The sequence below is a fragment of the Littorina saxatilis genome, linkage group LG14 (genome assembly GCF_037325665.1).
Source record: "Littorina saxatilis isolate snail1 linkage group LG14, US_GU_Lsax_2.0, whole genome shotgun sequence".
NCBI lineage: Eukaryota > Metazoa > Mollusca > Gastropoda > Littorinimorpha > Littorinidae > Littorina > Littorina saxatilis.
This window is the reverse complement of record NC_090258.1, coordinates 37,998,956-38,011,837: the sequence shown is the minus strand read 5'-3', so window position 1 is coordinate 38,011,837 and position 12,882 is coordinate 37,998,956. Positions and strand designations below refer to the sequence as shown.

General features: G+C 41.0%; 1 protein-coding gene across 1 annotated transcript in view; it reads right to left on the bottom strand.

Annotated features, from left to right (window-relative positions):
- Window positions 1-2,512: 2,512 nt before the first annotated feature.
- LOC138947724 (uncharacterized) overlaps window positions 2,513-12,882 on the bottom strand; it is a 100,950-nt gene continuing 90,580 nt past the window's right edge. The window contains exons 52-57 of the mRNA XM_070319263.1: window positions 12,761-12,777; window positions 9,471-9,603; window positions 8,453-8,652; window positions 7,598-7,668; window positions 6,407-6,457; window positions 2,513-5,363 (exon numbers count right to left, since the gene is read on the bottom strand). Of these exons, the coding sequence (XP_070175364.1) occupies window positions 5,334-5,363; window positions 6,407-6,457; window positions 7,598-7,668; window positions 8,453-8,652; window positions 9,471-9,603; window positions 12,761-12,777 (502 nt within the window). The 3' untranslated portion in view covers window positions 2,513-5,333. The remainder of the gene's footprint in view (window positions 5,364-6,406; window positions 6,458-7,597; window positions 7,669-8,452; window positions 8,653-9,470; window positions 9,604-12,760; window positions 12,778-12,882) is intronic.

Here is a 12,882-nt window from a genome sequence, read left to right as displayed (position 1 = left end):
ACCTTACTGGGAGAATGCAAGTTTCCAGTACAAAGGACTTAATATTTCTGACATACTGCTTGACTAAAATCTTTACAAAAATTGACTATATTCTATACAAGAAACACTTAACAAGGGTAAAAGGAGAAACAGAATCCGTTAGTCGCCTCTTACGACATGCTGGGGAGCATGGGTAAATTCTTCCCCCTAACCCGCAGGGGGTACGCTTCGTTAAAGATGTGTGTCCTTGTTATTCATGTTGTACCTGTTTCTATTTTAATGTACTTTTCGAAAACACAGAGTTTGCAGGTACATCCTTTCTCACTCAATAAACCCCCATCAGACAAAATGATGAAAACAACACATGACAGTATCAGTAAGTAACCTTTAATTATACCAGTATGTATCAATTTCATAAAAGATAATTATGGTAACAAATTTGGCTGATTATGCAAGAGTTCCAGATTTTAAATGCCACTTAATTCAACAATTAACACGTGCACTTACATGTTCAGATACTGTAAATATGTGTGAGTTTAGATAGAGCGGACAGCGTCAGATAAACTCTATTTAAACGAGACAGATTAGCCGCGGGTGGAGGAGGAGGATGTTAGATACTTGAGGTAGGCCTAAAGGGATCAGTGTTAGCAGGTAGGGAAGAGAGGGTAGTAAAGCCGGATATCAACACTTAGGCCCGTAATTAGAAAGAGAGGGGAGAGGAGGACTTGTGAAAGTCAAGGAGAAGAGCCCAGCCGCAATGTCCATGTTGCCGGGGGGCTTGCACGTGTGATGCATCAGCGGGGGTCTAATAAGAACGGGAGAGCAACACATTGTGGTCAGTCCTTACCAGCGCGGCGCAGCGGGCATATGCCAACTATTTCTTACTACAATATGGACTTCGAATTTGGAGCGTGGGCGACAGATCTGCCTTTAACGGTGGTTAAAGTTCTCCAGGATGAGGAGTTGAACACCCTCAATGTGCTGAGTAATGTGACTGCCCAGGATTTGGAAGGCCTGGGTCTCAAGCGTGGCCACTACGTAGCGCTGAGAGTAGCAGTGGCGGCTCTGCAGAAGCGAAGCGGGGGAGGGCCACTATCCCAGCGGGTGACTGAGGGAAAAAGCGTGGAACCACTCCAGGGACTGTTAGGCGGCTTGTCACTGCAGCCAACAGGTGAGACCTCTTATCTTTCCATTCTGGATTTTGTGCCGGGATCGATGGCGGCCGAGGAAGAGGACACTCGGGGGAGGTGTCATCCTAAAACTCAACCAGAGACCAAAACTTGACAAAGTCTCCCCCTGCCACTGGATTGTGGCAAACGCACGCATCATGGCGAGGTTCAAGTGATTGCTGAGAAGCCGAGGAAAGAAGCGCGCGACAAAAACTCAGCTACAAAGCATAGCGGGGTCCCTTAATTGGGCCTGTCAGGCTGTCAGAGGAGGAAAATAACCACTCAGGTATAGAATAGTCGTTCATTGCCCTACCTGTGGGTTTGCTAGCGTCATGGATCAACCTGATGCTGCCATCATCCTTGGGAATCGCAGCGATAGCGCTTACCACAGTTGGTAAATATATATATATATATATTTCTTTCTTTTTTTGTTCATGGGAAAAACAGGCAATCCAAATCTCCGCGATTTCGAGGATTTTCGCGAAAACAAAAACCACAACAAAAACAACAACATGTTCAACCCTTACACTGGTGCAATTCTGTAACACATGTTACATAGTCACTGGTGAATTAACAGAGAGAAAAATAAAGAAAAACGATCATACATCATATAGGTTTTCGCATCCATGTGAGGTAATCGGAACCAACCAAACAGACTGAGCCAGTAGCGCAACATATGTCGTGACAACCAGGTGACAGTATACGTAAAGTAGCGCGACAAATGTCGCGACTTTCTTTTCTTTCTTTCTTTGGGGTTTAACGTCGTTTTCAACCACGAAGGTTATATCGCGACGGGGAAAGGGGGGAGATGGGATAGAGCCACTTGTCAATTGTTTCTTGTTCACAAAAGCACTAATCAAAAATTTGCTCCAGGGGCTTGCAATATGTCGCGACAACCAGCCTAGGAGTTGATAGTTCAACCCAGGTAAGAGGGACAAAATAGTGTTTTTATTTACATGCACAATTTATCTTTCACCAGAGGGGGTTTAAATTTATATTTACAAGGCCAATATACTTCAGGTTCAGGGGGTGTTAACTGCCCCAAGACCGCCACCAGGGGACCTACACAGCCCCCTTGACCCCCCCCCCCCCCCGCGTTATTTATTTACTTGAAACTCATTCTTCCTTGAATGGATTACCTGAAGAAGCAATACATGGAGCAATATAATAAATGTAAAGCATTATAATGTTGGTAACGTATTTACACGTTCGGCACAAAGGAACCATCAGGCATGAGATTTTAGGATTTCAGTCATTTTCAAAGCTTCTCCAGAGATCCATCTTGAGGTCCCAAGATTGCACGATTTTACATGTTTTCAGTCAAACATTTTCCTTCAGTGAAAAAAGGGGGGGTTGGGGGGGGGCCCTGCTTTACAATTTCATGATCTCATGCCTGCAAAGATATATTTTCAAGTATGGACAAGATCACTGTCACAGACAGATTTATACACATTTACAAACATAATGCATATATTTAAGAAGTATGTCATAATAATATGGAGCTGGAAACTCTACACATACTTTTTTTTTTTAAACACATCAGAGAAACGGATACCCAACAATCGTCTATAGCTGTCCACTGAATTTCTTTCAACAAGACCTAAGGCATCCAAGAAGAGAAAAGGTAAGAATACAATGCATCCTTCAATTTTATTTTACTGGTTAAATTATTTAAACTTAAAAAAATAATCATTCGTTTGTTTAAGAACGAAGGAGCGGAGCAAATTTGTTGTTTTCTTAATACATGTATTGCCTTCAGAGCTTTAAAGAAACTGGAACCCAACCCGTTTTTTTACCAATTTGTTCAATTCTTTGTACATGTATCTGTTTAGGTCATGGTGAGGACAAGTAAATTCATCACATAAATACATATGGATTAGCACCAATTCGACTTTTGAAAACTACACTGTATGATTTAAAAGAAATGATGAAATTCCCACTGATACAAACAAAAAATTCATCTGGTTTTAAATGAAAGCTAGGAGAATGCATCCGAATAAGTAAATCTGTTGAAATGGAAACTACATTGGTGAGTACAGATTTCTGTTCACACAGTCATTTTGTGGTTAAGATTAAGTAGTAGTTAGACTTTTTTTTGTTTGTTTGTTTGTTTGCTTAACGCCCAGCCGACCACGAAGGGCCATATCAGGGCGGTGCTGCTTTGACATATAACGTGCGCCACACACAAGACAGAAGTCGCAGCACAGGCTTCATGTCTCACCCAGTCACATTATTCTGACACCGGACCAACCAGTCCTAGCACTAACCCCATAATGCCAGACGCCAGGCGGAGCAGCCACTAGATTGCCAATTTTAAAGTCTTAGGTATGACCCGGCCGGGGTTCGAACCCACGACCTCCCGATCACGGGGCGGACGCCTTACCACTAGGCCAACCGTGCCGGTTAGTAGTTAGACTAACATTACACGATTTTTCTGCACTGTTCAAAACAAAATAGAGTACCGCAATGTAAATAAATAGGTGTACAACGCTAATAAATAGGTGTAAATTACAAAAAAACACCAGATGCATAATTAAATGTTGCAAGAAATACTACGTACACCACAACATGTGTCTGATTATCTCCCATGGCACTACAGTAGATGTACAGACATATCTACATATGTTTGTCAACAGAGGAATACAAATGTACGTGCAATCTGCCAAAGCAATTTAAGACAAAAATATTGCTGATCATAAACTTTGTCCCTTTAAAATGTAAGTGAAAAGGTTACGGTGAAATGCATCTCTGTGGCAGTTGCATATTAAATTGAAAAAAAAAGTGTCCAAATGCTGAGAGAAAAAAGAAGAAATCATACACAAATGTAGAGGGCAACACACACACACACACACACACACATCTCCCCAGACCCTTTTCCCTTGTTGGTAAACATCAAGCAAACAAGTACCCAGATTGCAACAGCCAGGTTCATTGCTAAAATCATATATATTTTGAAGAATTTGGTTGCTGTGCATTCATTATTGAAAGAATTGCTGTTTTAATCTGAACATTCAATATTACATAAACATATGATGTCCTACAAATGTGTTTCTTCAGCGCTAGGTTATCTTTTGTGTGTGTGTGTGTGTGTGTGTGTGTGTGTGTGTGTGTGTGTGTGTGTGTGTGTGTGTGTGTGCTGAGATCAGAATCCTCATTTCATCCAGCTAGTTTCCGAATCTAGGCAGGTTGCAGTCTTAGTCATGACACACATATTCATGCATATATTAACTTTACCACGATCTCTGTTGTTAAAACAAAAAAACCCACCTGTTTTAGCTAAAAGGTGTGACCATTGTTTTGTTGGTTGGTTATTATTGATTATCGTCTCTTCAGCATTTTCATGCTGTGCGAGACCGTCCATTGTTCCGTGGTAAATACTTGTACATATACAAGAAAGACAAATGCAGAAAAACAGTAAATATCTGTGATAAACAAACGTAATCAAACCTCAACCGCTTTGCACAGAAATAAACACAAGGAATTGAACAATTGTGATACGAAAACCAGAATGCAATATCTTGTGGCCTGTTCAATCACAGATCTTGTTATCTTTGTACAGAAATGAACACATGGAATTGAACATTCGTGATACGAAAACAACAATGCACTATGCTGTGGCCTGCTCAATCAGGGATATTAATTGTTATCTTTGCACAGAAAGAAAAACAAGGAATTAAAAATTGTGACACGGAAACCACAATGCAATCTCTTCATTCAGGAATATCAATTGTAATCTTTGCACAGAAAAAAACACAAGGAATTGAAAATTGTGACACGGAAACCACAATGCAATCTCTTCATTCAGGGATCTGGTTATCTTTGCACAGAAATAAACACAAGGAAGTGAACAATGGTGATACGGAAAACACAATGCAATCTCTTCATTCAGGGATCTGGTTATCTTTGCACAGAAATAAACACAAGGAAGTGAACAATGGTGATACGGAAAACACAATGCAATCTCTTCATTCAGGGATCTTGTTATCTTTGCACAGAAATAAACACAATGATTTGAACAATGGTGATAAGAAAACCACCATACAATTTAACGTGGCATGTTCAATCACGGATCTTGTCATCTTTGCGCAGATATAAACACAAGGAATTGAGCAATCGTGATAGAAAACCATCATGCGATGTCATCTGTTATGTTCCCCTGGGGGTCTTCTTACTCCACACGTCTTCTTACGATGACGAGGCCCCTCGCACAGCATCCTGAAACGAAAAATAATAAACTAAAGAATTAAATAAATCCAAAAACAATGAGACTGCCAACGTTCCAAAATTCAGAATCAAAAAACAAGAAAGGTAGGTTGTTGGAACGTTTGTTATTGACAAAACAATACATTCACAAATATATCGACCCAACGGTCTTTTAAGTGCACAGACAAAAAATAACGAAAACTTATCTGACTGATTTTTTCTTCCGCCTGCCACGAAGCCACAAGCGAATGAATCATTCATTCAAAAATGAATGAAAAAATCAGCCAGATAAGTTTTCGTTATTGTTTGTCTGTGCACTTAAAAGACCGTTGGGTCGATATATTTGTCAATGTATTGTTTTGTCAATAACAAACGTTCCAACAACCTACCTTTCTTGTTTTTTGAAACTAAAGAATTGTTATTCAAAATTAAATCATCGACGATCATGGCAGATTGGTTTATTTGGATTCATGGAACATGTACTGATTTTTGCAGAGGAAAAGTTGTTAAAAAGTTGACAATACAAAACTGTCAACAACAGTCCTCCGAGCTCCCGTTTGCTAACTCAGAATCAATGTAAACACTGTCAACCTTCAACCCGATTTCTGGGATGCTTTAAGTAATGCTTGGATAAGATTTGAGAACGATGGTACATAACTGCTCTAAACTTACACGACATTGTTATAGAACAAGAGCAAGTAAGTGTTTTGCAGAACCTTATTTATTTTATTTTTAAGCTATAAATAATTCAACGTTTTCTTGCTTTTCCATTGAATTGTTTTACATTGTCTTGCATTCCATGTCGCTAAAAAAACAAAAAAACAAAAACTGCAAAGTCAAATATTGTATTGACAAAAAAAAAGACAACCAAAAGCAATTCAGCAGAACATCATTGTATATAAACACCTCTCAGACTTTTATCTTTTTAACATATAAAAAGAATATTATAAAACATCAATAAAACTTGTTTCTGGCCATCAAAATTAACGGTCTTTGATTATTGTAAAATTTTACTAAACTATATATGTTGACATTTTGTCTCTTTATATACTCACGTCATAGGTTGGATTTCCTGCTGATTCCACCCTGGGTCTTTTGATGGAAAACTGGAACAAAGACAAAACAAAGGGTGAGAAATTCTGCCAGCTTTATGAAAGATCTCAATGTGATCCTTATGGTGATTATATTACAATGCTACAGCGAACAATCAACACTTATTCCCAATCATATCATGTCTCCCCGCGGGTTAGGGGGAAGAATTTACCCGATGCTCCCCAGCATGTCGTAAGAGGCGACTAACGGATTCTGTTTCTCCTTTTACCCTTGTTAAGTGTTTCTTGTATAGAATATAGTCAATGTTTGTAAAGATTTTAGTCAAGCAGTATGTAAGAAATGTTAAGTCCTTTGTACTGGAAACTTGCATTCTCCCAGTAAGGTCATATATTGTACTACGTTGCAAGCCCCTGGAGCAATTTTTTGGTTAGTGCTTTTGTGAACAAGAAACAATTAACAAGTGGCTCTATCCCATCTCCCCCCTTTCCCCGTCTCGATATAACCTTGAACGGTTGAAAACGACGTTAAACACCAAATAAAGAAAGAAAGAATCATATCATGACAATAGACGAATTCCGGAAATAACTGTGTCGGGTTTGTATGGGTTGTGAAAGAGTAGCTTTTCTTGTAAACATTGAGGCAAGATTTCCCACGTGACATTATATAGGCCAATCACTGGACAGGGGCTTGTCTCCACACGTGGTCCCAAAGTTTCCAAGAGAAACAGCTCTTTCAAAACACAAACAGGCCTGACAGAGTTATTTCCGAACATCGTCTGTTGCAAACTATTCTTTTTCCATGTTTGTTATAGTAAATGTTATTTCTCCTAATGCTTCAACAGAGGAGCGGAGAAATATTGAAGCAAGATGAGGAATAGATGAAAACCGAATAAACAAACCCCCAAAAGAATACTTTTGTTGTTGGTCTTCTTGCCAAAAGGGGTTTACTACAAATTATTTATTTTGGAAAACAAACAAAATATTTTGACCCTACAAAAATAAGTAATGTACGATAGCTTGGGCTGCCTTACAAAATGGGCTACACCCAGTAAGTAGTTTATGAATATGTATGTTATTTAAAAAAAAACACGTAGAAATAAATAAATAGATACAGAAATGAATAAATACAGAAATAAATAATTTCATAATAAATACACAAATAAATACAGAAATAAATAAAGACAATTGTCTTACTGGCTGGTCGGCAGCGGGCATCTGATTGAAGAGGAAATCCCAGGAGAAATTGGAACGGCCATGAGTAGCCCCTGCAAGGTCACAACAATCCTTTCATAATTACACATATATATATATATATATATGTATCTCGTCATTCCTCTCTCTCTCTCTCTCTCTCTCTCTCTCTCTCTCTCTCTTGTGTATTCTCTGTCTTTTGAATATCTTTTTCTCCGCACTCTCCTTCATTATCTCCCCCCCCCCCTCCCCCCAACGCCCCCTCTCCCGCCGTTCCGGCCATACGACTCACGTGGGGAGGCTCGGGGAGACACTCCAGAGCGAGGTGTCATAGTACGGTCTGCTGGTGCTGCCCATCCCCCCTCCCTCTCTTTCTCCCACCACCACCATCACCACCACCACAACCTTCAACCACCACCATCATCACCACCACCATACGACTCACGTGGGGAGGCTCGGGACGACACACTCAACGGTGAGGTGTCATGGTACGGTCGACTGGACGCGCCCATCCCCAACCTCTTCCTCCTCCTCCCACCACCACCACCACCACCACCACCATCACCACACGACTCACGTGGGGAGGCTCGGGGCGACACACTCCACAGTGACGTGTCGTAGTATGGTCTACTGGTGCTGCCCATCCCCGCGTCCCCCCCTCCTCCCACCACCATCACCACCACCATCACCACCACCATCATCATCACCATACAACTCACGTGGGGAGGCTCGGGGCGACACACTCCACAGTGACGTGTCGTAGAATGGTCTACTGGTACTGCCCATCCCCGCGTCCCCCCCTCCTCCCACCACCATCACCACCACCATCACCACCACCATCATCACCATACAACTCACGTGGGGAGGCTCGGGGCGACACACTCCACAGTGAAGTGTCATGGTACGGTCGACTGGTGCTGCCCATCCCCCCGCGCTGTCGGCCCTCCTCTGAAGAGCTGCTGGACAAGTTGTCTGGGGAGTACAGTCCCTTGGCGGGGTTCCATAATGGCGAGCGTGTCGCGATCTTTGTGGCTAGGATCCCTGAGGCCATGCTACGGCTAAAGGAAAACAAAACAAAACAAGGATTGTTCAAATCCAAAAACAAAGAGACTGCCAACGTTCCAAAATTCAGAATAAAAAAACCAAGAAAGGTAAGTTCTTGGAAAGGATTGTTTAAGACAAACTGCAGTTAAAATCCAATAATTGTAACAAAACCAGTTCATCTCACTAAACTACAGTTACATGTTTAGCCCTTTTTGCGGGTTCCCAAAAGGGCGCGCGTGTTGCGATCTTTGTGGCTAAGATTCCCGAGGTAACGCTGCGGCTATAACAATATAACATTGTTCAAAATTAAAACAAAAATCGATGTGGTTACTTCCACTGTTTGTGTACGTGAAGCGTTTACTAGGTTGCCGCGTCATAAATAGCGGGCCGTCTTGTCGCTAGGCGGTGCTTCTGAACTACTTTTTGTTTCCATTACCGGAAAGGCAGCGCCAAGAAGCGCATTCACTCACTTTGATTGAATAAATTACCATACTTGTTGTGCATTTTTGAGTAAATCGTGCCATGTGCGTCTAGACTACGGTAAAGCGGATTCCCCAAATTGTTCAGATTCGTCAAATTCGCCCAAAATTGCCCCCCCCTCCCCACCCCACCAAAATAGTTCAATAGTTTCCCTTTACAAGCTAAGCTAACCATTATCACACAACCGGATTTAAAAAGTTAACGAACAGTTTACTACATTACATTAAACTGCTTTGCTACCCGGGTTCGTGCGTGTGGTGATCATACGCGCGCGCGCGCGCGCGTGTGTGTGTGTGTGTGTGTGTGTGTGTGTGTGTGTGTGTCTGTCTGTGTGTGTGTGTTCAACACATACTCATCATCTTGGAGCAGTTCCTTTCTTCTGCCAGTAACGTTGACATAAACGACGAAAGCGATGGCGACAACGGCGATGAAGAAGAGAGGGATTCCCACTCCCAGTCCGATGATCAGCTTATAGTCAGTGTCCGCTAATAATAACATCACATTGTTACAAGTCAGATACACCAGTTTCAAATCCAAGCCTTTAATTGGTCATTTGCACTAGATTTACTGCGGTGGTATTGGCATCTAAAGACATACGACATTTACTGTCTATACAATACGACCAATGCATGGACAAGTGTGGCTTGAATTCTCTTAAAATGGATTTATAAACATCAAAAACCCGACGTACTCAAGACCATCAGTCACTCTGCAATCATTTTTATTTTTATAAAACACACACACACACACACACACACACACACACACACACACACATACACACACACACACACAATCTTGTTACATCATTGTGAAGTAAGTCTTTGTTCTAAAAATACAATAAAAAAAAGAATGGCGAACACGTGTAGAAGCTTGTGTTTCTGAAATAATCTGCATTTTACGGACTTTTTCTGCAGTCAAGTATTGGCGGATTGTTTTTACAGTGTTACTGTTAGAGTAAAAGATGGAAAAAGGTTAAAGCTTTAAACTTCGGTGGCACAATTTTACAAGAAACTGAAAGTCATAAACATCTTGGTATTATTATTCAGAATAACAGTAAGTGGGAGTTACATATTAAATCTGTTATAGCAAAATGCCGTACGCTAGTAGCTTGCTTACGATCTTATAAATATAGACTAGGCAGAAAAGCTTTAGAAACAATGTATAAATCCTTCATATTGCCATATTTTGATTATGCTGATGTTCTCTGGGACAACTGCCCAAAGGAGTTAGCCACCGAGCTCGAAAGTATTCACTTAGATGCAATTCGAACAATTGTTGGAGCAGTCCGCGGTACAAGCCATCAAAAATTGTACGATGAGTCAGGCTTTATTTCATTACTAGAGAGGCGAAAACGTCATAAATTGATATTATTTCACAAGATCGTTCACCGCAAGGTGCCAAACTACTTATTAGCGATATTGCCACCATTGATATCAACTAACAACCCATATCACCGGCGCAGACCTCTAGACAGGAAAGTTCCATCGTTTAAAACTGAATTATATAGAAACTCATTTCTCCCATCTACTACACAACTCTGGAATTCTTTACCAGACTATATAAAACTTAGTGATTCCCTAAGTGAATTTAAGCACTTTTTGTCAAAAAACGATTTAAGTCCGCCGTGTTATTTTTATTCTGGAGATCGCATGTCACAAATAATTCACTGTAAGCTCAGGTTATATATAAGTGATCTCAATAACGATCTAGTGAGACGTCACGTTGCTACAGATGCATCTTGTGACTGTGGATTCCCGTCCGAATCCGTACAACACTTCATATTCGATTGTCCAAATTATCGCGAAGCACGTCAAGAAACTATACATACCCTCCCTAATCACACAATTCACCTCCCCCACCTTTTAAACGGAGACAGACAGTATTCTTTAGATTTGAACAGGAACATTTTTTCCACCGTACACTCGTTCATTGAACGTTCAGGCCGCTTTGGGCAAGTCAGAATAAATGCTCTACAAGCCGGACAACAACTTTAACTTCTGCACATCTCCTACCCATCCCTCTTCTTTTATTCATCTTCTTTCCCTCCTTCCTTCCTTTACTGTCTTTCTTTATAATCATTATGCAACGTTCATTACGTTATTAATAGATTTGGTTTATTGAGACAAATGTTTCACCCGTTACCGCCTTATGTTGTACTGTCATGCAGGAACACCACTATAAGCTTCTAGCTTGTTGCTGTTTCTGTGAACTTTGTATACATGTCATGATTGTAACCCTTGTTAAAATAAACTTATGTTTAAACCAAAAGGTTAAAGCGTAAAGTTCCCTTCCTGTCCGTTTAAATGTTAATGTACTCCACCACCGATCTGTCCAGGCCTTTACATGGGTTAACAGCATCATTCCACTTGGACACATACCAACAATCCACTCTTTTTTTTTCTTTCTCTTTTTTTCTTCTTTTCTCTTTTTTTTCTTTCTTTTTTTTTTATTTTTTTTTTTAAGGAGATCAGACTTCTTTCTTTTTTTGGGGTCCCATCAGTGGGTATTATTTCGGAAGGTTTTTTAATTTTTATTGTGATGTCGCCTACTGTAACCTTATAACCCTTTCACTCGCTCTCTCGCTCTCTTTTTTTGATAACTTTCTTTCTCTTCCGTCTGCGTGCTTGTTTGGAATTTGTTATACAATATGTTTTTTTCAGTTACACGCAAAATGGACATTGTTTTTATACTGGACATTCTTTTTCCTTTTACAATTACTTCTCCTTCTTTCTCTCTCTCTCTCTCTCTCTCTCTCTCTCTCTCTCTCTCTCTCTCTCTCTCTCTCTCTATCTCTCTCTTTCTCTCTCTCCCTCTCTCCCCTCTGTCTTTCTCACTCTTCCTCTTCGCGCCCTCCCTCTCTATTCCTTCCCTCCCCCACCCCATCCATATCTCCCCCTCTCTCTCTCCCTCAGTCTCCTCTTGCTCACCCTCTCTCTCTCTCCCTCCATGCCCCGCCCCCTCTCCCTATTCCCATCCTCTCACCTCTCACTCTCTGTCTAAAGTGTACTATGTATGAACGACTATTTTCCATTAACGGTGCAGTACACATTCCACACTCTGACCGCTTCCTCTGCCAAGTGTCGCCTTTTGTTTTGCTGAATTAAATTCGTAGACAGACATGGATGTTAATTTAGCAAACACGCCCATTCTGCTCACAAAGCAGCCAGGCTGTTTATTTTTGCTCACAAAGCAGCCAGGCTGATTATTTCTGCTCACAAAGCAGCCAGGCTGTTTATTTCTGCTCACAAAGCAGTCAGGCTGTTTATTTCTGCTCACAAAGCAGCCAGGCTGTTTATGTTTGCTCACAAAGCAGCCAGGCTGTTTATTTCTGCTCACAAAGCAGCCAGGCTGTTTATTTTTGCTCACAAAGCAGCCAGGCTGTTAATTTCTGCTCACAAAGCAGCCAGGCTGTTTATTTCTGCTCACAAAGCAGCCAGGCTGTTTAGTTTTGCGCACAAAGCAGCCAGGCTGATTATTTCTGCTCACAAAGCAGCCAGGCTGTTTATTTTTGGTATGTGCCCAAGAGGAAGGATATGCCCTCACCCAATGTAAAAGCCTGGATGAATGCATGACGAGTTACAAAATGGTCGTACGGAAAGGAATCTATCTTTACAGAAATGAGATATAAGCGTCACTTACCCTCTTCCTCGATTTGTCTGAAACACAACAACCGCAAAATAAAAATAGTTAGTGTATGTTTGTCACAAAATAAATTCGCACTCTGAACTCGCAATGATTATGCGGAAGTTCACAAAAAGAAA